The sequence below is a fragment of the Phacochoerus africanus genome, chromosome 16 (genome assembly GCF_016906955.1).
Source record: "Phacochoerus africanus isolate WHEZ1 chromosome 16, ROS_Pafr_v1, whole genome shotgun sequence".
NCBI lineage: Eukaryota > Metazoa > Chordata > Mammalia > Artiodactyla > Suidae > Phacochoerus > Phacochoerus africanus.
In genome coordinates this window covers 18,514,337-18,539,569 of record NC_062559.1, presented here as the reverse complement: position 1 = coordinate 18,539,569, position 25,233 = coordinate 18,514,337, and the positions used below count along the sequence as shown (strand labels likewise).

Below are 25,233 nucleotides of genomic sequence, written 5' to 3'. Positions count from 1 at the left end.
CTGGTCTAAAATGGTCTAAAATGGCCTTTTCCTAGAGCTGAGTGGAAATACCTTGGATGAATGGATAGCCCCGAGTGCCTGAGTTGTGACCCCTGGGTCTGAGGATGCCTGCTCTCCCCCTGACCACCCCAGGGCTTTGTACAAGTCACTTCTCACCCTGGGGTCTCATTTCCTCATCTGCAAAACAAGGGAGCTTCAATGATCTCTCTCCATCTGGAGAGTTTCTCAGTGATTCCCAAAAACAGATCTTATGGGGGTTGATGGATATGTTCGAGATGTGTGGATTGTGGTGATGGTTTCCTGGGGTGTATACATGTATCAAAACTTTTCAAATGGCATATTTAAAATATATGCAGTTTATTGTATCCATATATATCTCAATATACCTATCTAAAAAAACCTGGAAGTTCCCATTGTGGCTCAGCGGTTAACCATCCCAGCTGGGATCCATGAGCATGAGGGTTTGATCCCTGGCCTCGCTCAATGCGTTAAGGATCTGGCATTGCTGTGAGCTGTGGTGTAGGTCATAGACGCCGCTCAGATCTGGCGTTGCTGTGGCTGTGGCGTAGACCGTAGCTGTGGCTCCAGTTCAACCCCTAGCCTGGGAACTTCCGTATGCCGTGAGTGCGGCCCTAAAAAGCAAAAATAAATAAAAAATAAATGATTTCAACCCATCTTTTAAAAAGATGAGGCAATAGAAAAGATGAATACTCTATTCTGGTAAGGATCTGTTAATATTGTCAGTAACAGAAGCAATAGTGATTTCTGGAGTTTCCCCACAGCCTCCTACTAAGGCTTGTGCTTTCTCCTCCTCCAATTTCTTTTTCTTTTTTTTTTTTTCTTTTTAGGGTCACACTTGCAGCATATGGAGGTTCCCAGGCTAGGGGTCTAATCGGAGCTACAGTTGCCAGCCTATGCCACAGCCGTAGCAACATCAGATCTGAGCCATGTCTGGAACCTACACCACAGCTCATGGCAATGCCAGATCCTTAACCCACTGAGTGAGGCCAGGGATCAAATCTGTAACCTCATGGTTCCTAGTTGGATTATTTCCACTGCGCCATGAGGAGAACTCCTAAAATTACTGTTTTCATCCATTCCAGGAAATGTTTATTTTCTTCATCTCAGGAATCATCTCTGGGTCTTCCTTCTTTTTTAGAATGCCTGAGGCTCAGGAATGAGGGATCACCCCAGGGCTTTGTACAAGTCACTTCTCAAGAGATCCAAGCTTCAGTTGGATCCCAACTGTGGCTCCCACTATCTTTTTCAGGGAGAAAAGAGAGCTATCATGTTCCTAACACTTATAGTGAACTCAACTCATTGGGTAGTATCTCTTAGTAAAAATTTCCTTTTGAAAGTGTATTGTAGGGGAGATAAATTCCTATAGTGTACCATTAAACCCCCACCCTGAGTTCTCTACCTTTCTCATAGTTTCTTACCTCCAGAAATCCATACTCTTCTCAGCAAACCATACCTACCCTAAGACTCAGTTCAGGCTCCATCTTTTCCAAGAAGATTTTATTGATTCTCTAAGTTAAATTAATTTCAGTGACTACTGTCTACTTGATAGGTGCTGGGGACATGAGGATGCATTATGGCCTCTGCCTTTTGGTTTCTTCTTCCCAATACCCAAAAGAATGAAAAAAACCAGAAACATCATATGTATACCTTTCCTCAGGTACTTCAGATTCTAACCTATGGATTTAAAATGTGTGCATATAAAGAATATAACACACAAAGAACAGATGAAAATTTCCTTGTGTCTGTTGGTTGATACTTGCTAGGCTGAATATAATGTATGTGAATGACTAAAATACAATGAAGTATTATTCCTAAAAACAGAATGGTGTATTTTCTATTTTCTCCTTTTGCAATGAAGAATAAGTCAGATTAATGTAGATCTGTGTTTCCAGACAAGGAAAAATCACACTTATTTAAAAAAATTTTTGCTTAAAAATCAGATATATGTTATTGTCTAATCTTTGTTTAGGAAAAAGCTCTAAAACATAGAAGTTTGGAAAGATATATACCACATGACTTTCTTTGAGTGGAGGAATTATTGGTGATTAAATAAAACACTTCCTTTTAATCCAAACTTTCTATAACAAGCAATTTCATTATAATTAGAAAGACATTTTCATTTTAGGAAAAAAGCACAGAAACAGGGACATCAATTTAGTACAAATGCAGATGGATCACTTTAGAAAGAGTTCAAAATTGAATATTAAAAGGCCTTCTGTTTTGTTTTAATATTGAGTGAGGACTGGAACAGCCATATCTACAGGGAGATTCAGCAGATGTGGACTAAGTAAGTGATTGCAGTGTTTTAGGGTAAACATTATAAAAATAAACAAATGAGCCAACTAATGGAATGTGATAGACAGGATGCCTGAGTAATTACTATAAATGCTGTGCCCTTTTTCTGTCAGAGACCCAGAAAGGACTTTAACCTCTAGGTCTATTAATCTGGTTTCTATCACTGGTCAGAGTTAGTGGCACTTTGTGTTCTAAATCATATATGCACGATTGCCCTTGATATGCTCTAGCAATTTTGTTTTCTTTCCATCAAAGTTTGTTGTCTCATTATAGGAATGGAAAATGTATGGATTGGTGATATCACACAGGTGGGTGTCTACAACCTTGAGAATTTGACGTGCAGGTGGGAATTTTACCATGTGGTAATTGACTTGTGTTCTTTGACTGCCAAAAGATCTGCTCAGCCATGGTCCCTATAAATCAAGTTCAGGAGTGACACTGAATTTTGAACTCTTAGAAGACCCTTGACGATGAGATTAATCCTGTTTTTTTTGGTGCCCTTTTGGGGCACATCTACTGTTGAGAACCATTTGTGGGATAAGTTGTGCTTACTGGTGTCTGCTTGAATTTTGCACATCTGATTCACAGAGTCTCTCACTGGATTGTTGCAGAATAGTGAGTGTAAGTGGCATTTTCAGAGTTCTTTTAGATTCAGAGAGGGGATAGAGGAAATAATAGGAATGAGTGACTTTAAAAAAAGAGAGCTGAATGACATTTAAAGGAGGAAAGCAAAAGTGAAAACTGCATCCTATTTCTCTTTGTTCTTAATCATTTTCCTGCTGATGATCCAGAGAGACATGTGTGAAAATAAAGCTGTTTGGTCATTTGTCTCAGTGTCATCTCAGCAGGTGATGGGTTATTCCCACACCCTCCTCCCTGGCTTTCTGGGCTTCATCCTCCATGTCAGCCCAGGTCCTCGTCATCTTCAGATCTAGCGTCCAGGCAGTGGGAGTTCATGAAGTGGGAGGACCAGGGCTGCAGACTTCAGCCCAAATCCAAGCCTCATGGATCCATCTTTGCTCCAAAGTACTTTGGTTTCAAAATTCTACAGAGCTTTAGGCAGCATTTCTTGAAGAGTGTCCCAGGGAACTAATGAAGTGGCCAAATAAATTTGGACCCCCAAAGAGTGGGCATTCCCAAAATAAATTTGGGAATCAGAGGGTTAAACAAATTACAGAATTTCTAGGAATGTTCACTAAATTAATGTGCACTGTAAATCTATAAGAGGAGATCTATGTGGCTGCAGGTCTCCTTGACTTTTTTTTTTTTTTTTGATCATTGAACTCGCCCCACCTCTTATTTTTTTTTTTTTTATGCTGAACAACCGAAAGGGCTACTACGCCTTAGAACACACACCAGGAAATATTAGCCCGCTGTATTACTTTTCCCAGTGCCTTCTCATTTTAAAGGAGGACTCCTGGGAGTTTATGCATTAACCAAAGGAATGAGACTCAAATGGAAGAATTTTCAGACCATCTGTGGCCGGTGGATACTGGGAGGCAGGAGAGCCTTGAAGAGCTCACTTGTGTATTCTGCAGGAGTTCACTGAAAATTGTGTGGTACTTTGTTTCAGATGATCGGGATTCTGGTCCTTTATTATGGCTCTTGTACCAGTTCCTTCTCCACTGCACATACGGGCAGGGCAGTGACTAGGGAAGTCAGCCTACTCAGAGAAGGGGAGAGAGGAAAAACCGTTGCCATCAAGGAAGGGCTGCAAGAATCTAGCTCTGCCACTCAACTTTTTTCTAAGAATGTGTATTTTTCTTATTTTACAACTTCTCTTTGCTGCCAAGGTGTCTGTCCTTGATATCCTTTATTCCTCATTGTGTGTCTCTCTTTCACACACACACCACCATGATTTATTGTCTTTAGCCATATCACAAATTTGGGCCACATGAATGGGATTTAGAGATGGAACTCTGATACACTTTAGTTAACAACAAAAACACCTTAGGTCTACCCAGATGTAAATTTAATTCTTTGAACACTTACAAGCACCAAATTAATTATTCTACTTTTTTTTTTAGTTCTGGAAAACAGGAACAGACAAGTTTTAAAAGCCAATGCTTTATGAGCAGCAGGTGTTGTTTGATAAATAATCATTAACTAAAGGAAAGGTAACTTAACTGGCAAACTTCCTCCTAGAAGTAGGTACAGCTTTTAATTATTACTTAGATAACATTTCCTTAGGGAAGTAAAGCCGTTCTATTAACTGCTCATTCTGGGGGATGTGGGTCAGTACACTATTTATTAGTTTCTCAGTTGTCAAAGAGATTATTGACTGCTGCATTAACCTCTTATATGTAAAAACTAATAGGAGCAGAAAGCAGCAGGAGGAACAGTGTCTAGGTTTTGTTTTCAAGGTCATGTCTGTGGTTAATATTCTTTACAGACCAAGTTCTTGAGATTATACTAGGGAATGAAGAACAAATAAAAAGTCTGGTGGAAACTGGAGGCTGAAGAACATCTTCAGGCTTCTGTTTTCCAGAGTAGGTACTCCCCTGTTAGACATGACGATTGAGGTCTCTTACTTTGCATTGTGCCTTGTCTTCTCTGATGAGATGTGTGGATTGCTAACTCATGGAGCTGGACCTCAGAAAATCTAGGCTGTAGGCCCCAATTATGTGAAATCGGGCAAGTCACCTACTTCCTTGTGTCTCACTTTCTCAATATAGAGAGGATAAATACACCATTCTTCTATCTCACATGTGTTTTGTAAGAATGACAAGAAAGTTGAATATGAAAGTTATTTTGAAAAATTGTTGAACACCTTTAATGCATTATTTTCCTCCTAAATAATTTAGAGTATTAATATTCTTGTTATGAAATGAATTGGATCACTTGAATGTCAGTTGTTTAAAAAAAAACTGCCATAGTTTTAAATAATCTTTATCTTCTGCCAGTGTTAATACCTAACCATATGGGGAAAAACAATATAACACATATGCTGATGCTTGGATATTGAAAAACCCTTTTTGCAATATCATAATGATTCCACAGTGATTCTAGTCTTGAAGGCTTGCGGTAAAGTAGATAGGAACTGATTTCTTGACATCTGTCCATGTCTGTTTTCCTGGAATGACCCAGCGATGCCTTGGCCTTTCACCCCTTTCAGCTTGATTTCTGGAAATCACCACCATCCCAGGAGAGACAGCCCATGTCCAAGTTCCGTTTGTCAGCGTCCAAGCAGTCAAAGGTTTCTTAGAGTCCCAGGGAATTGTTTATTCCATCATGATTGAAGATGTTCAGGTAATTATCCCACAGCCCCCCTGTTCAGAGGCTTGCTGGTCCATGTACAAAAAAAGTTCACCCTCTTTTACCTTTGGGTACCCTCTGCCAGGGAAGGGATCTGTGGGTGCCACTATGGCCTTCCTACGGTTTGGGCTTCCCTGCAGAGTGGGTAGGAAGGCTTGTCCCTCTTTTTCGGCATTGGCACAAAAGGGATACGGTGATAAAAAAATGTAATGGAAAGGGCAAAGAGAGTATCTGACATGAATAAAAGTACAAACTGAAGGGTTTAGTAAAAGTGGGTAAAGTAAGATACTATTCACTTAGTTTTTAATTGGAGGTTACCTCAGACCCTGGGTTCTCAAAGAGGGAGAATGAGCCATAAGACAACCACAGGACTGACTGTCATCCTATATTTGCAGCATCCGGCTAGATTAGAGTCCCACTAATGCCCCATCTCCTTTCAGGGTGCTGCAGAATAAGCGAAAGGTATGACCCTAAAGTCTTTGGGACAAGAAGAAGAATGCTTGGGACTGGGCACGTGAATGTCACCATTTCCTTCATGATTGCAGATTCAAATGCATGGCCATAAACTAATCACATGGATGATTGATTTATCCTAGGTTCTGCTGGACAAGGAGTATGAAGAAATGTTAATCAGAGAATGGAATGGTAACTTCAACTTTGAGGCTTATCATATCTTGGAAGAGGTAGGTGTTTCAAAATGAACATCAGAGAAATGGGCCATACTCTCCTCTGATTCCCAAGGCCTATACTTCCACTTGCTGATTTAATGGAAATAACTGTCATGTTATTTCCTAACTTTTCCAAGTTTTCCTAGGATTTTACAACCAATATCTGTGCCACTGCCCTAAGGCAGGATCTAAAGTCCACCTTCCCATCCAGCAGCCACCCCATTATTTGGAACTGTCCAGGAGGGGTTAAGTGAGCACAAAACAGCCTCTCCCTCGCTCCTCTCAAGGCCCCCCCTTGCTAATTTCTTACCTGCGCCACCATAAAGCCATTTGAGAGCTGTGCTTCATGGCTGCCATTGATGATGGAATCAGGGAACACCCTGATAACCTCTTACTTCCAGCCAAGGGGAGGGGAGGGGGAGGGGGAGGGGGGAGGGGGGGGGTGTTCTCCCAACCTGGCAAATGCTCCTAGACGTCATGGCGCTAAAGTCTTGTGCAGTCTCTCTGCTGTCTTTCCCCAGTTTTGGGTAAAGAATGCCCCTTCCTTCTCCTGGGTCACCAGGATAGTGCTGTGCTTGCCTCTTGGTGACACAGAAGTTTTCTTGGGACCCACAGGGGTCTACATGCACTGATTTGGAGGGGAGATTGGAGGGGAGGGGCTAAGGAAATGGGGCTTGGAAAATTAAGGGAGAGATGGAGGAGTGGAAAGAGCCAGAGAGGAGATATTTAGTAGGTACTGATTCCCCAAATCAGCCATTCTAAAGTGCAAAGAACTCTGAAAACAAAATTTTCCCCCTGAGTTTATTTGGTGGCAAACCTTGCTCTGACCTAAACTCATTTAGGGGCAAAATCTGACCAGAATTTACTTGCTACTCATTTTTTTTCACTGCCAGAAATATTAACATGCTTCAATTAGGAGCACTGCCACATGTGTAAAATACAATGTATCTTCCTACCTTCCTAAATTTGCAAAAAAGAAGAAGAAAAAAAATTTTTTTTTTTAATTTTAGCTATGTATGGCCCCTAAGGGTTTCAAATTAGGGATTCTGGACCAGTACAGAGAGTCAGGGAGAAAAAAGGAAGTGAAGGAAACAGGATTTTCTCTCTGCTTTGCCTGGCTTCACAAATTGCTGTCTGTGTCCCACGGAGAGCAAGGCTGACAACAGCTGGAGGAACCCTTTTCATGCTGGTCATTCTCCACACACGCCCAGACGTGTCTCCACCCAGCAGTGGGCACAGCTTGGGTGCCCCAGCTGCAGAGAATTGCAATCAGCCTGAAAATAGGAGCCGGAATAGCTGGTGGCAGAAGTGCCTGAGGCAGCACTGCATTGTCCCAGTCTGAACCAGCACAGCTGTTTTGCAGCGCCTGCCTCTAAATCCACTTTTTTTTTTTTCTTTTTTTGGTGCCACTACAATTTGTGTTCCTCTGCTAGTGAATGCAGGAAGCTTTCTGGCTGGGGGAAGTTCCACCTCAGGACTGGGCTGAGGCAAACCACGGGCAAACCAGAGCCAGTGCCATTTTGTTTGAAGCATAAAAACTGGAAAGAACCAGCTCTGCTGTAGCAAAATGGCTTCCCCTTTTCCAGCCCCTGCAGATGCCCAGTGATCATCTCTTAAAGGCTTTAATTCCAGCGTCCCCAGTCCCACAGCATTTGCCACGCTGTCCTCTCCATCCCCAAGGGGATGGAAATGGAGGAGAGAGAAAAATCACTAACGGATTGCATTCAGATTATTTATTTGCAAATGTCTATTTCATCTTAAACATTTCAGATTTTCCAAGAAATGAATACCCTAATTGCGGAGCACCCTGGTCTAGTGAGCAAGTGAACATTGGCTATGCTTTTGAAAACTGGTCCATAAATGTGTTCAAGGTACACAGATGCAGTGGTGATTTTTCCTCTAGACGCTTCTAGAATTCCGCTCCTCCCAGGCGGGCGGTTTGTCCCGGCTCTGCCTGCGGAGCTGTTCCTCCCTCCCCCCACCCCAACCGGTCCTTGCTGGTTTTGAGTATCCGCCCCCACCCCAAAACCCCCAGCCCCCTTTCTTTTTCTTTTTCTCTTAACTGCGCAAGCTGACGCAGGTCTGCGGGAGTGAATTAAGGCTCTCATCTTGATAGATTTGCTCGCAGGGAAACAGAGGAATTTTCGCCAATAGGAACAGAGGAAGGGGGAGGTGGTGTGGGCCCCAGGGTGAGCGGGGGATGGGGTATTCTGTAATTAATCAAGGTAGGAGTTTGTTGTTTTTCTTTCTTTTCCTCTTTTCTTTCCTCTTTTTCCCCTTTAAAACACAGGGTTTTTTTTTTTTTTTTTCCTTTTTTCTTTTTTCCTTAAAGAAACGCTCCAAGTATTTGCTGGAGCCGCATTTTAAACCAAGAGTTCTCGAGATTTGCAGGATGAAGGCCAACTAATCGGCAAAGGCGAATGCTCAGAAGCGCAGGCTTTTTTTTTTTTTTTTTTTTAAGGTGCTAGTTTGTAAAGGTTATGGTTTTACTCCAACCTGTAACCTCTGACAGCAGTCTTAGCGCTGATAATTTCAAGCTTTTTTAAACCTTGCTTTGAGAAAGAGTGAAAATTATTTCCTCAGATTTCCTAGAAAGAGTTTAAGGGAAAAAAAAAAAAAAAGATAATGTCACAACTCTTTGCTAAATTTGGAAATGTTATGGCTGAGCGCCAGCGGACTCACTGGACAGATGGATTTCTCCAGAGCAGTTCCCTCAAAGCAGGCTTGCGAGGAGTGGTGTGCCTACATTGTGACACCGTGGCACATGTGCTCATATTTACTACCTTCTTTTCTTTTTATTTCCTTTCCCCTATTTCTTATACAACTGGGTCAGGAAACCCCCAAATTCTCCTCCTGCTTGGATTTTCCTGGACTTTCCTTTTCCCAGGTGGTTTGGTGGTTTGTGGTTGAGAATGTTGTTTTCCAAAGTTCACCACTTTTTATTTTAAAGCTCTTTGAAGGAAAAAGAACAAAACACTTTAAAACTGTCAAAACGTGTGAAAAGTAATTTTTAGCAAGGATTGCATTTCTCATTTACCTTATCTGTGATGTTAGAGTGCTGCACAAAGATAGAAGTTGATGGTGCAAAAATAATCTTTTCCTCCTCATTTACTGATCCAATTGGCAAAGCTGCTGTTCCAAATAAAACTAAGTCACTTAGATCATAAAATTTTAAACTCTGGAAAGCACCCCCAAAGCCTGCCATCCTGATTTTATAAAGGACCTCAATAGGTTATCACAAGAATTTTTATTACAAAAATAACACAATCATTGCAAAAAATGAAAAAATCCCTGTTTTACCAACTCTACAACTACAGGATGATAGCTATTAACATTCTGTTGTATATCTCTCTATTTCTCCTTCTTTTTTCTTTTTTCATCACCTTTCCCTTTTTCTCCACACACACACACACACACACACACACACACGCACACACACAAGCTAGCCTTTTAAAAAATAAAAATGCCGTCATACTATTCTGTAATCTGTTTTTAAAAATTTACATGTGATGAACATATTTTCATGTCATCGCATTATCCACAATGTTTTTTTACAAACATCAAAAGATGCCTCTCATGTAAGTGCATTTAAGTTCCCATTAAAAGAAGGGGACCAAAAAAAAAAAAAACAAAAAACCTTTAAATGAGAAGAGTTAATCAACAGCACCAGTGACCAGTGGCTACACCTTCTCCCTCTCCACTATATCTAGTACAAAAAGAGGAACCAACAAGGGGTCCTCAGTGGTGGAACGGTTTGCATTTCCACTCTTGTTTTGCAGTTCAGCACCGGAGGAGACAAGTCGGCCATCTGGCTAGATGCTGCCATCCATGCCCGTCAGTGGGTTACACAAGCTACTGCGCTGTGGATCTCAAATAAGGTCGTTTTGCCTGGAATTCCCTGATTTGTCTTTCTGGGGTCAGGCCCCACCTAACTTGACAACAGTCTTTGTGGTCCTAATGGTTGATGCTCTCATCCCAAGCCCTGTCACACAGGCAGGAAACAGACCCATTCAAACCCTTTTTTGGTCTTGCCCCCACCAAGTACCCTAGCATACACCCCCTCCAACCCCCTACCCTGCTGGCCATTGTGAGCTCTGTTAAAAGATAGTAAGAGTTAGAAGAGATTGAGAGGGTGGCAAGTAAGGACCCCAGGAGTCAGATTTCAGCATGAGAATGGACTAGAGAAAAATTGCTTTGCTGCCTGGAGCTCTGAGAGCTGTAGCATGATGTACTAGAAATCTATAAAATCACAAAAGGGCTTCAAGATAGAAATATAAACAGGTATTAGAATAGTTTACTTTGACCTGCAGATCCAAAGTGGAACTTGTTAAGGGTTCTGGGGTGGTTCTGAAAATTTTCCATATCTGATTTTGAAGTTAAGGTGTGTAGCAATATCTCCCTTCCAACATGTTTCATTGGAATTAGAGTCAGGATACCACGCTGGGTGTGACCTAGGCTGGTATTCTTAAGTAATTCAAAAATGACATGCTATAAATCAGAATGTTAATTCATGAGCAAAGGAAATCAATCCACATCAGATCATTCAAGCATGTGCAACCACGTGCATACTGGCTGATAGATTTTTCCCTTCAATTAAAATGCGGTTACCTTTAGGGTATTATGAAATGGATATTTAACAGTTGAATAATAATGCCTTAGGATGGCTGAGCACAGGAAATGAATAAATTTTAATCCGGCAGAAACTTCAACTTTGCTGCAATTGATCATAAGTAGAAATGTAATTCCCCAAATGGAATTTAACCGGTTCTCTGGATCTTTAGAAAAGTCTCTGCATATTTAAGTAATCTGATGTTGGTCTGGAGTACTTTTGGGAAACTACAGCCTGTGTGGTGATTAAGGAAACTGAAAATACTTATTCGGTTCATATCCCTAATAAGCCACATACACCGTTGCCCACCATTGCAAAATGTATCACCAAAATTAATAGGAAAAGTTCTGCTTTTGAGAGAGAAAGAGTAAATGATATTCATTTTTACTTAATGTAAGTGAATTATTCTGACTGGAAATTAAAGTATCGACACTGGCATATTAAACTCATTAACAGGAGATTGGGCCGTAGTCTTGGACCAGACATGATATCTTGTGCATGTTTGGAAAAAACACATTGCCTTTATATCTCTTCCCGTGTTTCCTGGTGAAAGGGGAGTGTGAAACTGACATACATGTTGTTGTCTCTGCTCAGATTGCCTCTGATTATGGAAATGATCCGTCCATAGCTTTGATTTTGGATGTGATGGATATCTTCCTGCTGCCAGTCACCAACCCTGATGGCTCTGTGTTCCCTCATACCCAAGTAAGCCTGGACTTTGCTCTTCCACAAAAATCTAAGGAGATGTGTAGGAACTTCAAAACAAAATAAAGTGGTCTTTGTGTTCTTGATTTATCCTAAACGGAATGCCTAATCTCTCAGTAGTGGCCCTGAATGGAGGCATAGAGTGGTGTTTATAATCATTTCTTTTTCCAACACACGGTATCTTCCAAATTGCCTCGGTCAGAGCCCATTTCAATTGTTAGGCTGGGCTGTTAGAGTTCACTGTTCACTGTGAGTCACCTAGGAGATTTGTTCCAATTATCTCTGCGTTTTTGTGGTAGATTGATAGAAAAGAGGAGGCGGATGTTACCTGCTGACAATTAGATTGCTGTAGGATTTAGGTAGGCAGTACAATGCATCTGGCATTTTACTTAAAACTGTAGAAGAAATCCTCGGTAATATCACAAAAAAGAGGAGGTTTTTTTTTTCTTTCTCCTTTTAAAATCTCATTACGCTACACTATTACGGCAACTGTGACCACACATATATTTAAAATGAATCAGAGCTTCAAGTTTATTTTTGTGGAGAGCCGACTACAATAGCGTTTTTTCAACGTGTGATCAAAAGGAACTCGTACAAACACTAGTACTCATCTCATGAGATACCCTGTGAATAAAGGGTTCCACAGTCAAGTTTGGGAAATATCGCCTACTATACCCCTCTCTTGGCGCTTCATAAAAATATTAAAGCACTGAAAAAAACCTTTAGAAGTTACAAAGTAAATTAGCCAATTTTACCCTATATTTCCCCAAAATATTCTATACAGAACCCATTACACTCTTCACACGTTTTTTTGTTTTTAAAATTTTGTTTGTGACGGTTAACATTTAACAGAACTGGGTTTCTATGGAACATAGTTTGGCGGGTATCCATTTGAGGAGGACGGGGGATTATTTACTTCTCGCCTCAGTGAGATGGTGGAGAAGCTTGATCACCTCTGCGGGCAAGGAAATCAGTGCAATTCCAAAGTGGCCTTTCTGGGAGGGAGCAGAGGAGATAACAGAATTCTAAAGGGTCCTTCCTAGTGGACTGTAATGACCATCTTTTTTTTTTTTTTTTTTTCTTTCTTTTCCTTCCCCCATATTCTCTTTCTGTTCCATTTTAAAGAATTGTATTGGCAGAAGACCCAGTCCAAGGTACCTGGCAGCCTCTGTATTGTGGTGGATCCTAGCCGGAACTGGGATGCAGGTTTGGAGGTTGAGCACAGGGATGTGTCCCCAGCAACCCTCGGATGTGTCTGTCTGGTCAACTAGTGTGGCTCTGCAGTGTTACCAGCCTACTAAGCCCATTCAGGATTGAAGCCATTTAAAAACCTATTTGAAAAACACTTAGACTGAATTCCCTTCATAGGCGCCCAGAGCTGTCACTGAGCTCTGAGGGCATTTAATATATTTTGTCTCACATCTTGGTTTTCCCACAGCTGTATCCAGGCTCAGCTTCTCAGCTTCCAGAGCAAGACTGCACCGAGGAGGGAGGCCTCAGGAAGCCCTGAACCAACCACTAGAGGGGGTTGGGATCTAGTCAGAGGAGAAACATTACATCATCTATGGATGCTTCGAGAAAGAAAACTAAAATGAAGTATAAAGATCAAGAAATTGATTTTCAAGATAGATTCAGAAAGAAAATACTCACTTCCTGCTCTGCCTTTGTTGACCTGCAGCTCTAATTTTTGGAGGAGTCCAGTGCCAGGCTGTTTGGGAGGATCCTTTATCTTCAGGCACTGGTTGAAAACCTCTTTTGTTTCTCTAATACAGAATTGAATTTTGTTTGGTTTTCCCTTATTAGGTATGATAACAGTGAGGTTAGAAACTGTCTTTTTCACTGTAGTATTCCTAACACCTAGCTAGCACAGTTGTCTGGCGCATCACTAATGTTTGTAAGACAAACGAATTAATGAGAATCATTGAACCAAGAAAGGACACACTAACGAACTGTGACAGGTTGTGGATGCGTGGCAACTTCATTCATTGCTTTTACAATAGTATGTGTATGTGTTTGTGTGTACATAGGAAAGAAGAAAAATCAGAAGCCTCGGATCCAAAATATTGAACAATGTCTAGCAATTCAAAGCCAGATTTTTCCTGGAATCTTGTTGTTATTAAATAATCTTAAAATGAGGGTGACAGGTTGTATATGTACTTTGTTGATATCATTTAGAGACCCTGCAGAGTCCTAGCTCTACCTGTCCCTTCAGAGTTCCTCTAGCACTCAGAGCCCTGGCCAGACCACAGTGTGCCCACTTGAGTGTCATGATTAACTCCAGGAGCTGAGGAAAATGAAGGCCAAAGGTGGCTTTCTGTCAAAGGTAGTTGTGACTTCTTTACCACAGAAGGGGTATCAGAGGCTCCTTGCATTGTAGCTTTGTGACTTAGAAGTACAGACACATAGAATCTTCTACTCTTGGGCTCTAAGAATTGGAAGAAATCCCAGAAAATCAGCTTGCTAACTCCTACCCAATTCGGGAATTCCATCTATAATATTAAATCTAACTTTTCTTCCAACAGCTCCACAGAGAGGAGATGATCTAATGTGATAACTCCTTCTGCTATAGAGAGGAACCTTTTTTTTTTTTTTTAAAGGTGCACCCAAGGCATATGGAAGTTCCTGGGCCAGGGATTGAACTCATGCCTCCACAGTGACCTGAGCTGCTGCAGTTGATTCTTAATCCACTGCACCACAGTGGGAACTCTGGGAACACTATGTTTTTGAGAAGAGATATATGTCCAGAATCTCTTGTGTTAGGTCTCCTGATTGTGTCTTTAGGTAGCACTTCAATCTAATACAGTGACAATCATGCTCTGGTTTCCACAGGAGGGACTGAGTGAAGCATTGGTAACTGCCTGTATATGTTTGTCTCCTTAAAGCTCACTGTTCTTACTTGGTTTCTTCTGCATTCCATTAGGACCTGGAGCCAGCAACAACCTTTGTTCCTATTCATATCATGGACCCGGTGCCAACTCTGAAGTTGAAGTGAAATCCGTAGTGGACTTTATCAAGAGTCATGGAAACTTTAAGGCCTTCATATCCTTCCACAGCTATTCCCAGCTACTGTTGTTCCCCTATGGGTATACATGTGATAGGGCGGTATACATTTGATGAGCTGGTAAGTTTCTGAAACTTCATTTCAGTTCAGACACAAGCATCCATGGTGTGGACAGGTGACTTTCAGCCGTAAAGATAGGTATTGAGGTGGAGGTGTTCTAGTGATAGGTTACAAAGAGGAATGACACATAGCATATTTAACCACTGAGAAGATTGTGACACAGGCAAAGGTTTGAAAGACTGGTTATGGATTTTCCTAAATTAAGTTTTCTTGGGAAATAGAATTCATGAAATCATTGTTGCCTTAATCTAGATGAGTAGGAGCCTGATTTGACCACAAATTACCAAGATATGTTTTCTGTTGCTTAGAAAATAACCACTTGGATTTGGAGCTGGGGCTTTGGATCTGTTGTCAGTTGCTCTGTGCTGAGCAATGCTGCCTCCCAGGGTCTTTGCCTCATACCTTCCTGGTGTCTTTGGCTCTGTGGTCTGTCGTCATGCTGCACTGGTGTATGTTGGGTGTAAAACACTCACTTTCTTAAGGTATCATTTGATATCCCCTGTCATCTTTCCTGTTTCAAGAATGAGCAAACTGGTGGCAGCCTTAAGTCAGATGGTGACATCTTTGGGGGCTGCTTACAATTGAGCAAGAGCTATCCCAGCTGAAGAGAATGTGCATGTATTTCCAATTTGGCTTTTAGGCTTGGTTTTTGAAACACATATGTTAAAGATAAGCCCTGGGATGGGAATTTTTGTCAATTTACTGTTAAGTAGACTGTTGTCAGCAGCTAGCAGAAATAGAATATTCCAAATTTAGGTGTATCTTTCATCTCATCAGTTGCATTTTAACCCCTGTTAGGTGGTTTTCAGGGTTTTGATGGTGAATATTACCATTCAGGGTTGAATCAGGGAAAAAAAGAATGTCAGGGTTGAATGTCAAAGGTACTTTCAGTAGATCGAGATAAGCTTAAATTATCCAAGCCTGGTGCTTAATTCTCTGCCAGATAGTCATCCAGTGAATAGCTCCTTGCCTCCAAGGGAGCCTATTCAAAGTCGGGGCAGATTTGATTGTTTGCATTCTTTTTTTTTTTTTGTCTTTTTGCTATTTCTTGGGCCGCTCCGCCGCATATGGAGGTTCCCAGGCTAGGGGTCCAGTCGGAGCTGTAGCCACCGGCCTACACCAGAGCCACAGCAACGTGGGATCCGAGCCTCGTCTGCAACCTACACCACAGCTCATGGCAACATCGGATTGTTAACCCACTGAGCAAGGGCAGGGACCGAACCCGAAGCCTCATGGTTCCTAGTCGGATTCATTAACCACTGCGCCACGACGGGAACTCCTGCATCTTGATTTAGAGAGCTCAAACCTTCTTCTTTCAGTTTTCACATACAGCCCTGGTTTATCATCTTTGCTCCAGCAAGTTTATTTCCTTTAGAGAAACAAATTCATTGATTACTTGAAGATGAGTCATCTGCTTCTCTTAGGTTTTTCCTTGTCCCTGCTAAATACCCCCATCCCTTCAAGCACTCAGAATATGGCCCCGACTTCCTTACTCTTCTGGCTGCTATTTTCCCACCATGCTTTGGTTTGTCTGTATTCTTCAAGAGTGGCTCCCAGAAGTAAATGTAAAACGTGTGGGTTCACAAGCACAGTGCAGAGCATAACCACAACTGCCCTCATCCAGACTGTGCACGTCTGCTTATGCAGTTGAGGGTCACATTAGTTTTTTTGGCAGTGGTGTCATGCCATTGACTCATGCTGGGCTCAGTGACAACTGAAACCCCCAGGCTCTCTGAGGATTCTGCCGAGCCAGGTTTCCCCATCTGGTAATTGTACGGTTGTTTTCCTGGACCCAAGTTCAGGACCTTACATTTATCCCTAGCAAGGACAGTAAAGCCTCAATCAGTCAAATTGGAACCCTCAAATAATGGAAAATATTTTGCTGAGCTCTACTTTTTGTAAAAAGAGACAATCATAGGGAAAAAGCCAATGTGGGATCTGGTTTAAAAAAGAACAAAATCAACTTCCTGGGTACATCCTTGGGTCAGTACACATTCTCTTTAGTGCCTCATTTCCACCCACCCTCCTGAACAAGGAGAGCTGGTGGCAGAATGACCCTGGTGTGTTATTGCAAATACCTGGATGTTCAATAAACAATGAGGGTCTTCATTTTGTATTTTCGGTCACCAGAATTGAACTTGTGCTTGCTTCTCAATGAAAATGTTTGTAATAAAAAGGGCATTGTGCTTAATTAACCAGAAAGCAGTTCATCAGACTGTCCCGTTCTGTACTCTGCTCTTTGGCTCTGTTCTTCCAAGAGACACGCACCATCCATCCTCCTTTCCTTGGTTCTCTTGCTCAAGAATAAAGTGGCCCAGAAGGCTGCCCAATCTCTGACAAGCCTGCACGGCACCAAGTACGAAGTGGGACCTATCTGCTCAGTCATCTCTAAGTATCTAATATGTTTTTACAAATGACCCACTCAGATAGCAGGCACCATGTGATTTTGGGTCAAAGCCTTTAAATGTCCTGATGTGAAATGGATAGACCTTAAAAATGCACGGAAGCCAGCCTTACCCAATTTTCCTCAGTGAGATTACGTCTTCCCCATGAGGTACTTACTAGTGGTATGTAGAACAAAGGACTTCTTAAATATTTGAGCTGTGTGCTCTCTGCTCTCCTGATCTTTACAACTCACTCTCAGGTGGAATCTCTTTGCCTGAAAACAGGCCTTTATCAAGACTTGGTCCTCTAAGCGATGACACTTGTATTAACAATCCATTTCTTGGTTAAGAGAGGCTCATACTTTAAGTAAACTGTGTGTGGGAATAGAATGACCCAGAGGTTTCAGTAAATAGACTCTGTTGCAGGCATGTGTCCATGCAAATTTAGGAAGACAAAGAGGAGGCCAAGTCAGGAATAATGACAATGGCAGGAATAAAGCTGGGGACCCTGCTGTCAGATTTGCTGAGGCTCCTCTCTTCCACAGCAACTTGGGGATAAGAAAAAGAATGACCACCGTTCTGTGGTAGACTCTTAGTCCCTCACTTCCTTATGGACAAAGCCACAGAATTAGGACCACACAGTTGAATGCCCAGGAGTTCCTTAGTAGCTCCTATGCCTGTGGATCCTTTGGAAACAAATGCCTGTTGTAGGCACCCACTGTGTTCAGCACACTTTTATTGAGCATATACTATGTACTTATCACTGTATATGATTATATATATGTCTCCAAGTTCTGGAAGCATAATGAATGTACAGAGGACTCACTGTTTAATATGGGAGGTGAAAGGGAAGACAAATTAACTTCAGTATATATGTGTAATAGTAGGCTATATATGGTACAAAAGTATTAGAAGTTGGGATTTGATTTCATCTAGGAATAGGGAAGGATTTTTTTTTTTCCTTTTTATGGCCACACTTGCTGCATATGGAAGTTCCTGGGCTAGGGGTCGAATTGGAACTACAGCTATTGGCCTATGCTCAGCCACATTAGATCCAGGCCACATCTGCAGCCTGTACTACAGCTTGTGGCAATGCCAGATCCTTAACCCACTGAGCGAAGCCAGGGATCAAAACCCGTGTCCTCAGGGGACACTATGTTGCGTTCTTAAACTCACTGAGTCACAACGGGCAGCAGGATTTTGAAGGCTAGAGAAACGGAAGAGGAATGGGGCATTCTGGCTCAATAAAGGCACATGCGAAAGCTCAGATGTATGAAACTGCAGGGTGGGCTCTGTGAACTACAAGGAGGAATGCAAGTGGTAATAAGAGAAGCGGGGGAGTTCAGGGTTTTGTGTGTCATGTTAAGAATCTAGGTTTTAATCCTAAGGATTCTGGAAGCCGTTGGGAGAGTTTTCAGCAGAAGCAGTGAGCACATTGAGGCATTGTGTCGATGCGGTGATGACAGGCTAGAAGTAGGAACATCCCACAAGGCGAGTGGAAGAATTCAGAGGAGAGATGATAGCCTACCCCACAGCAGTGCCAGCGAGGATGGAAGCGGGGAGACATTTAGGAGGTTAAAATCAAAAGACTTTTGTCCTTTACCAGAAGTGGGGAGTTTCTTACTGATGGTCATTGAAAGGTGCCATTAACTGAGGGAGACAACCAGGAAGGTGCAGAAAGGGTGAGTTGGAAATACAGTGAGTTCAGCTCTGGACATATTGAGGGTGAGATAACTGTGGTGTTTTTAAGTGGAGATGTCCTGTAGGCTTTGGGCTCATGGCTCTGGGATGTTGCAGAAGGGAGAGAGATTTTGGGGCAGTTGTCATAGAGGGGATGGTTGGAACAGGAGAGTAAGGAGATCATTTGAAGTGGGAAAACCCTTGAGTGGAGGAGGGAGCAAGATGTTAGACAGCAGAAAGAGTTAGCCAGAAGGGAGGACACACAGTAGGGCTGGGCAGAGAGGCTGAAAAGCTCGCATTTCAGAAACCAGGGAAAGAAAGTTGTTGGGAAGAAGGCAGTGGTTAATGACAAAAAGTTCACAAAAAGGTCAAATGTGACAAGGACAGAACATTTACCATTGGATTTTCATCACTAGCTATGGTTGCCTTAAGCAGAGCAGTTTCAGAGGAGTGAGGTTAACTGGAGGAGCATATGGGGTGGGAGAAAGGGGAGGCCGGGGGTGAGTGGATTCCTCTTTAGGGGAGCCTGGATGATATGGGAAGGAGAGGGAGGAAGGAACGGAGGGAGGGTCATGTTTTGTGATAAGAGGTTTTTTTTTTTTTTTTTTTCCCCCTGTTTATGGCATGTGGAAGTACCTGGGCCAGGGATTGAACCTGTGCCACAGCAGTGACAACACTGGGTCCTTACCTGTTGAGTCACCAGGGAACTCCAAAAGATTTGTTTACTGACTGAGAAAAGGATCAATAGTGAGGCGGAAGAGAAAGATACAGGAGAGAGAAAAAATGACCAAGGCAGTGCTATTCCAGACAGAGGGAGAAGAGGACAGGAAAAGGATAAGCAGAGGTGGGCAGATCGATCCTGAACAAGAGGCGAGAGTCAGCAGACACGTGGGGGCACCGACATAGCTCTGTCTGTAGGAGAATGGCGGTGGGAATCTGGGAGAGTGTGTACTTACTAGTCATGGTTTTTTTTTTTTGTCTTTTGCCTTTTCTAGGGCCGCTCCCTTGGCATGTGGAGGTTCCCAGGCTAGGGGTCGAATTGGAGCTGTAGCCGCCAGCCTACGCCATAGCCATAGCAATGCAGGATCCGAGCCTCGGCTGCGACCTACACCACAGCTCACGGCAACGCTGGATCATTAACCCACTGAGCAAGGGCAGGGACCGAACCCGCAGCCTCATGGTTCCTAGTCGGATTCATTAACCACTGAGCCATGATAGGAACTCCACTAGTCATGGTTTTTTAAATGGAGTCTTGGAGAGCAGAGGAGTAATATCTAGTAATGTCTAGTATCTAGAACACTTAATGGAAATCCCAAAACTACTGATCTGGTAGTATTTCAGATCATGAAAGTTTCTTCCCCCCCCCCTCCAAATTGTGGTTTCCCTTCTCTCTTTCTCTTTGTGCTATTATGATGCATTTTAAAAACTTCATAGATGGAGTTCCCTTCGTGGCTCAGCAGTTAATGAACCCAACTAGTATCCATGAGGATGTGGGTTCAATCCCTGACCTTGCTCAGTGGGTTAAGGATCTGGACTTGCCAAGAGCTGTGGTGTAGGTTGCAGTCATGGCTCGGATCTGGCGTTGCTGTGGCTGTACCATAGGCTGGCAGCTGTAGCTCCGATTTGACCCCAGCCTGGGAACCTCCATGTGCTGAGGGTGCGGCCCTAAAAACAACAACAAAAACAAACAAAAAGACAGAAAAAAAATCTAATAAATAATCATACTTTATTATCAGTTTCAATTTCATTAATGTTTTGTTGATGAACTCATACACGTGTTTATCTAGTTGTATTCAATGTTTGTGTTCTATTTTGTGTCCAGCTTTTTTCATTTAACATCATTTCCTATATAGTTTTATGTATTTCCACCCTAGGTATTCGTTATTCTGTTCTATTGCTATGTCCCAGTTGTTGCGCCTTTGAATTGTTTCAACTTTTTGCTGACTAGTACTACTGTGAATATATTGGTACAAACCCCTTTTTCTTTTAGGTGACCCCTAGCCAAATGTAATGTGCAGCTTTGGAGCTCTTGCTACATATCTTTTTTTTTTTTTTTTTTTCAAGGGCCAAACCTGCGGCATGTGGAGATTCCCAGACTAGGGGTCTAATTGGAGCTGTAGCCACTGGCCTATGCCAGAGGCACAGCAATGCCAGGTCCAAGCTGCGTCTGTGACCTACACCACAGCTCATGGCAACACCAGATCCTTAACCCACTGAGTGAGGCCAGGGATCGAACCCGCAACCTCATGGATACTAGTTAGGCTCTTAACCCCCTGAGCCACAATGGGAACTCCACAGAGGGCCTTCTGAGTGGTAGCAGTGGTGTGGAAGGCTGTGATAGCCACTTGAAACTGAGGAATGCGTATTTTCTCTGGTTGGCTGACTCTGCGTGGAGGCTGGAGTTTAGAATATCAGCAGAATGGCTTCATTTGCCCTAAGACGTGCACTTGGGGTCTCTGACACTTTTTTTTTTACAAGGAATCCAGTTTTCCACCTTCCTTATCTGAAGTGTTTACAAGTAAAGACCTTGAAAAGCTGACATTTAGTGTGTTTTTCTGGGTAAAGTCGCAGATGTTGAAGGTATGGATAATAAGCAAATGTCAGACAAGTATAGTGCTGTCTAATACCATTAATGGTCAAGCAAGTTCTGGCCGCATCTCTGTCCTGAGCCTACTCTGTTATCCTTTTTTTTTTTTTGTCTTTGTCTTTTCTGTCTTTTTAGGGCCACACCCATGCCACATGGATGTTCCCAGGCTAGGGGTCTAATCAGAGCTGTTGCCGCTGGCCTACACCACAGCCATAGCAACACCAGATCTGAGCTGCATCTGTGACCTACACCACAGCTCATGGCAATGCCAGATCCTTAACACACTGAGCGAGGCCAGGGATCGAACCTGCAACCTTATGGTCCTAGTCAAATTCATTTCCGCTGCTCCACGGCAGGAACTCCATACTCTGTTTTCCTTGATCCTGGCCTTGTTACAGGTTGGACAAGGACTGCCTCTTAGAACTATTCCCAATTAAGTACTTTTTGCTTCCTGCCCCAGGTTGGTATGTAGCTCTGGGCTAAATACCTGCTTTACTCCACCCGAGAGGTGGCTGGACCTCTGATGGGTGAGACATTTCCTGGACAGTTTCTCATCTGGAAAGGGCTGTGAGGAACACACAGCAGGTGTTTGGTTCAGGAGAAGTTGTTACTTGACTTCTTTCTCAGAGAGGTGTAGGGGAAAAAAACAGACCTTGGGGAGAGAGGTCTGAGTTTGAGTTATTGTTTTGTCACTTTGGAACTAAGTAACCTTGGGCAGGGCACTTGTCTTCCCTTTAGTTCTTCATTTGTGAAATGAGTTGTCGAGATGCTCTGAAGATAGACTAAAAGAGTTCACTAACTCCAAGGCACTATATAAATATTGCTTGTTAGTTTTCTGGTGAATTACTCTCCTCTAGATACTTCTGATCCTTCAAGTGCTCCAATTTTTTGATGGAATCCTAGTCATTTATTGATAATGATGATTATAATCACAGCTGACATTTACTGAATGCCTATTCCACATGTTATCCCCAGCTTCTTCACTTACTCTCTCTGAACCTCAGTTTCCTTATCTGTAAAAGGTGAATAATGCTAATACCTATCTCATGACCCAGGTGGGGATTAAATGAACCAAATTAGCACAATGTCTAACACATTTAGTAAGCACTCAACAAGTGATGGAATCATAAACATTATATTATCCCATTTAATTCTCACTGCCCTATGAAATAAGTAGTGCTGTTATCCCTATTTGATGGATGAAGCATTTGGGGACTCAGATTAGTGACTGCTGCAGGTCACCCAGCTAATGATTTGCAGTGAGGATTCAATCTGAAGCCAATTATTTGGTCCACTAGGGACCTCTTAGTGGGATCATCTGTGTTGTGTGGCCACAACCAAATAATTTTGGTATCCAGGAAGATTCATTTCAAGTCAGCAACAATTTGGTGTTTGTTATTTACCAGGTGATATCACAGCTGCTGTGGGTGAAGGCAAAGACAGACATGAGAGTTCATAGTGTTAATTCCTAATATTAACCACTAGTCCTTCTTTTCCCTGGTTTAGGCCCCCAGTCTTCTCTTTGCCCAGCACGTCCTTAGGAACTGTGTGATTTCCTCCATCTCTGCCCCAGCCATTATTTCCTCCATTTGACCTCTACCTGCCCTCTCCAGGAGGGCCTTCAGAGCTGGTCCATTGCTCAGCTCTTCTGAGTCATGCTTACTATGAGACTTTGTGGGCTAATGCCACCTTCCTTTATTATCTGTCACATCAGCTGCCACACATTACACAGGTGTATATTACTCTATTGGTTTAACCCATCACATATAGGTGCTGGGCAACAAAGCCTGCTCCACCCTTATGCTGAAAGTCCTTTGAGGGCAGGGACCAAATCTCTTCCTCTGTTTGTAATCCCTCCTCTCTCACAAAGAGAAAACAATGTCTATACCTAGCACTTAACTAAAGAAGGTAGTGGTGTGGCCTCCCTAAGGGGCAGGAGATGCCAGTTAGGAGAGCAGGCAGGATTCTAAATAGGTGGATGAAGCCACAGGCTCCTAAGAACACCAAAGGAAGGCTAAGTACAGTGTCCATATGTATAACACCTTTTGCTTTTCAACTAATCTTTTATTTATTTATTTATTTTAAATTTTATTTATTTATTTTATTTATTTTTTGTCTTTTTGCCATTTCTTGGGCCGCTCCCGCAGCATATGGGAGGTTCCCAGGCTAGGGTCTAATTGGAGCTGTAGCTGCCAGCCTACGCCAGAGCCACAGCAACGCAGGATCCAAGCCGCATCTGCAACCTACACCACAGCTCACGGCAACGCCGGATCATTAACCCACTGAGCAAGGGCAGGGATCGAACCCGCAACCTCATAGTTCCTAGTCAGATTCGTTAACCACTGCGCCACGACAGGAACTCCCTCAACTAATCTTTTCTTTTTTCATATGTATGGCCCTCACTAAGCTATCCTTATTCTTAGGATCCATGCAGATAGGGACCTGACTTACTTTTGATTGTGGTAGAACTTACCATAGAGGTTACATAATTGTGAGTGGCCAGTGGGAATAACATAACCAGACTTTATTCTCGTTTGACCTTCAGACCAAGCTAGTGGAGGAAGCATTGACTGGTCCTATGACTCTGGCATCAAATACTCATTTGCCTTTGAGCTGAGAGAAGCAGCCAATCAGATCTTACCCATAGCGGAAGAGACCTGGCTTGGCTTGAAGGCAATCCTAGGGCATGTGTGAGACCACCCCTATTAGGGTTCTGGGGGATAAACACCATTAAAAGCTCTTTGATGTGAAGCAAAGTTGGGTTGTGATTATTCCTTTTTCTAATCATAATCTTGGAGCATTATTTCTTTCATTTATGTTCCCCTAAAACATAGCAAACCACTAAGCTACACCCTTTTTATCTTTTTTTTTTTTTAAATCCCATATTGAGCAAAATGCTCCCAACACCTTTTAAAAAATAAAATAATATGATAAAATGTATTTCATAAAATTTATATTGTGTACAATTCAGTGGGATTAAGTACATTCACAATGTTGTGCAATCATCACCACCGCCCATCTTCAGAAATTTCCTTTTTAAAAATTTTTTTAATAATTTTTATTTTTTCCATTATAGCTGATTTACAGTGTTCTGTCAATTTTCTGCTGTACAGCAAGGTGACCTAGTCACACATACATGTATAATTTTTTTTTCACATTATCATGCTCCATCATAAGTGACTAGATATAGTTCCCAGTGCTATGCAGCAGGATCTCATTGCTTATCCATTCCAAAGGCAATCCCACTCCCTCTCCCTTAGCAACCACAAGCCTTTTCTCCATGTCCATGGTTTTCTTTTCTGTGGGAAGATTCATTTGTGCCATATATTAGTTCCAGATATGTGATATCATATGGTATTTGTCTTTCTCTTTCTGACTTACTTCACTTAGTATGAGAGTCTCTAGTTCCACCCATGTTGCTGCAAAAGGCATTATTTTGTTCTTTGTTATAGCTGAGTAGTATTCCATTGTGTGTATATACCACATCTTGTTACTCCATTCATCTGTTGATGGCCATCCAGGTTGTTTCCATGTCTTGGCTATTGTCAATAGTGCTGCAGTGGACATGCAGATGCATGTGTCCTTTTCAAGGAAAGTTTTATCCAGATACATCTTCGGAAATTTTCTATCATCCCAAACAGAAATTCTGTACCCATTAAGCAATAGCTCCCTGTTCTCCCTCCCTCCAGCCCCTTTTCTACTTTCTATGAATTTGCCTATTCTTGGTACCATGTATAAATGGAATCATATAATGGCTTATTTCACTTAGTTTAATGTTTTTAAGATTCACTGATGCTGTGGCATGTGTCTGCTCCTTCATCTTAAAGTAGCATTTTAACTGTAGAAAGGGAACTTTCAAGTTTATTTATTTTCAATAAATACTAGGTAAGCAACTACGGTGTGCCAAG

The 25,233-nt window shown here is 42.2% G+C and overlaps 1 protein-coding gene across 1 annotated transcript; it reads left to right on the top strand.

Moving 5' to 3' along the window:
- Window positions 1–2,786: 2,786 nt before the first annotated feature.
- CPA2 (carboxypeptidase A2) lies at window positions 2,787–24,034 on the top strand. The gene is given in 16 exon segments (XM_053743471.1): window positions 2,787–2,801; window positions 2,804–2,853; window positions 4,707–4,764; window positions 4,766–4,789; window positions 5,432–5,450; window positions 5,453–5,565; window positions 6,168–6,254; window positions 8,010–8,061; window positions 8,064–8,110; window positions 10,019–10,117; window positions 11,443–11,557; window positions 12,679–12,767; window position 13,690; window positions 14,474–14,655; window positions 16,978–17,077; window positions 23,871–24,034. Coding segments are annotated over 16 exon segments (1,215 nt in total).
- The last annotated feature ends 1,199 nt before the right edge of the window (window positions 24,035–25,233 follow it).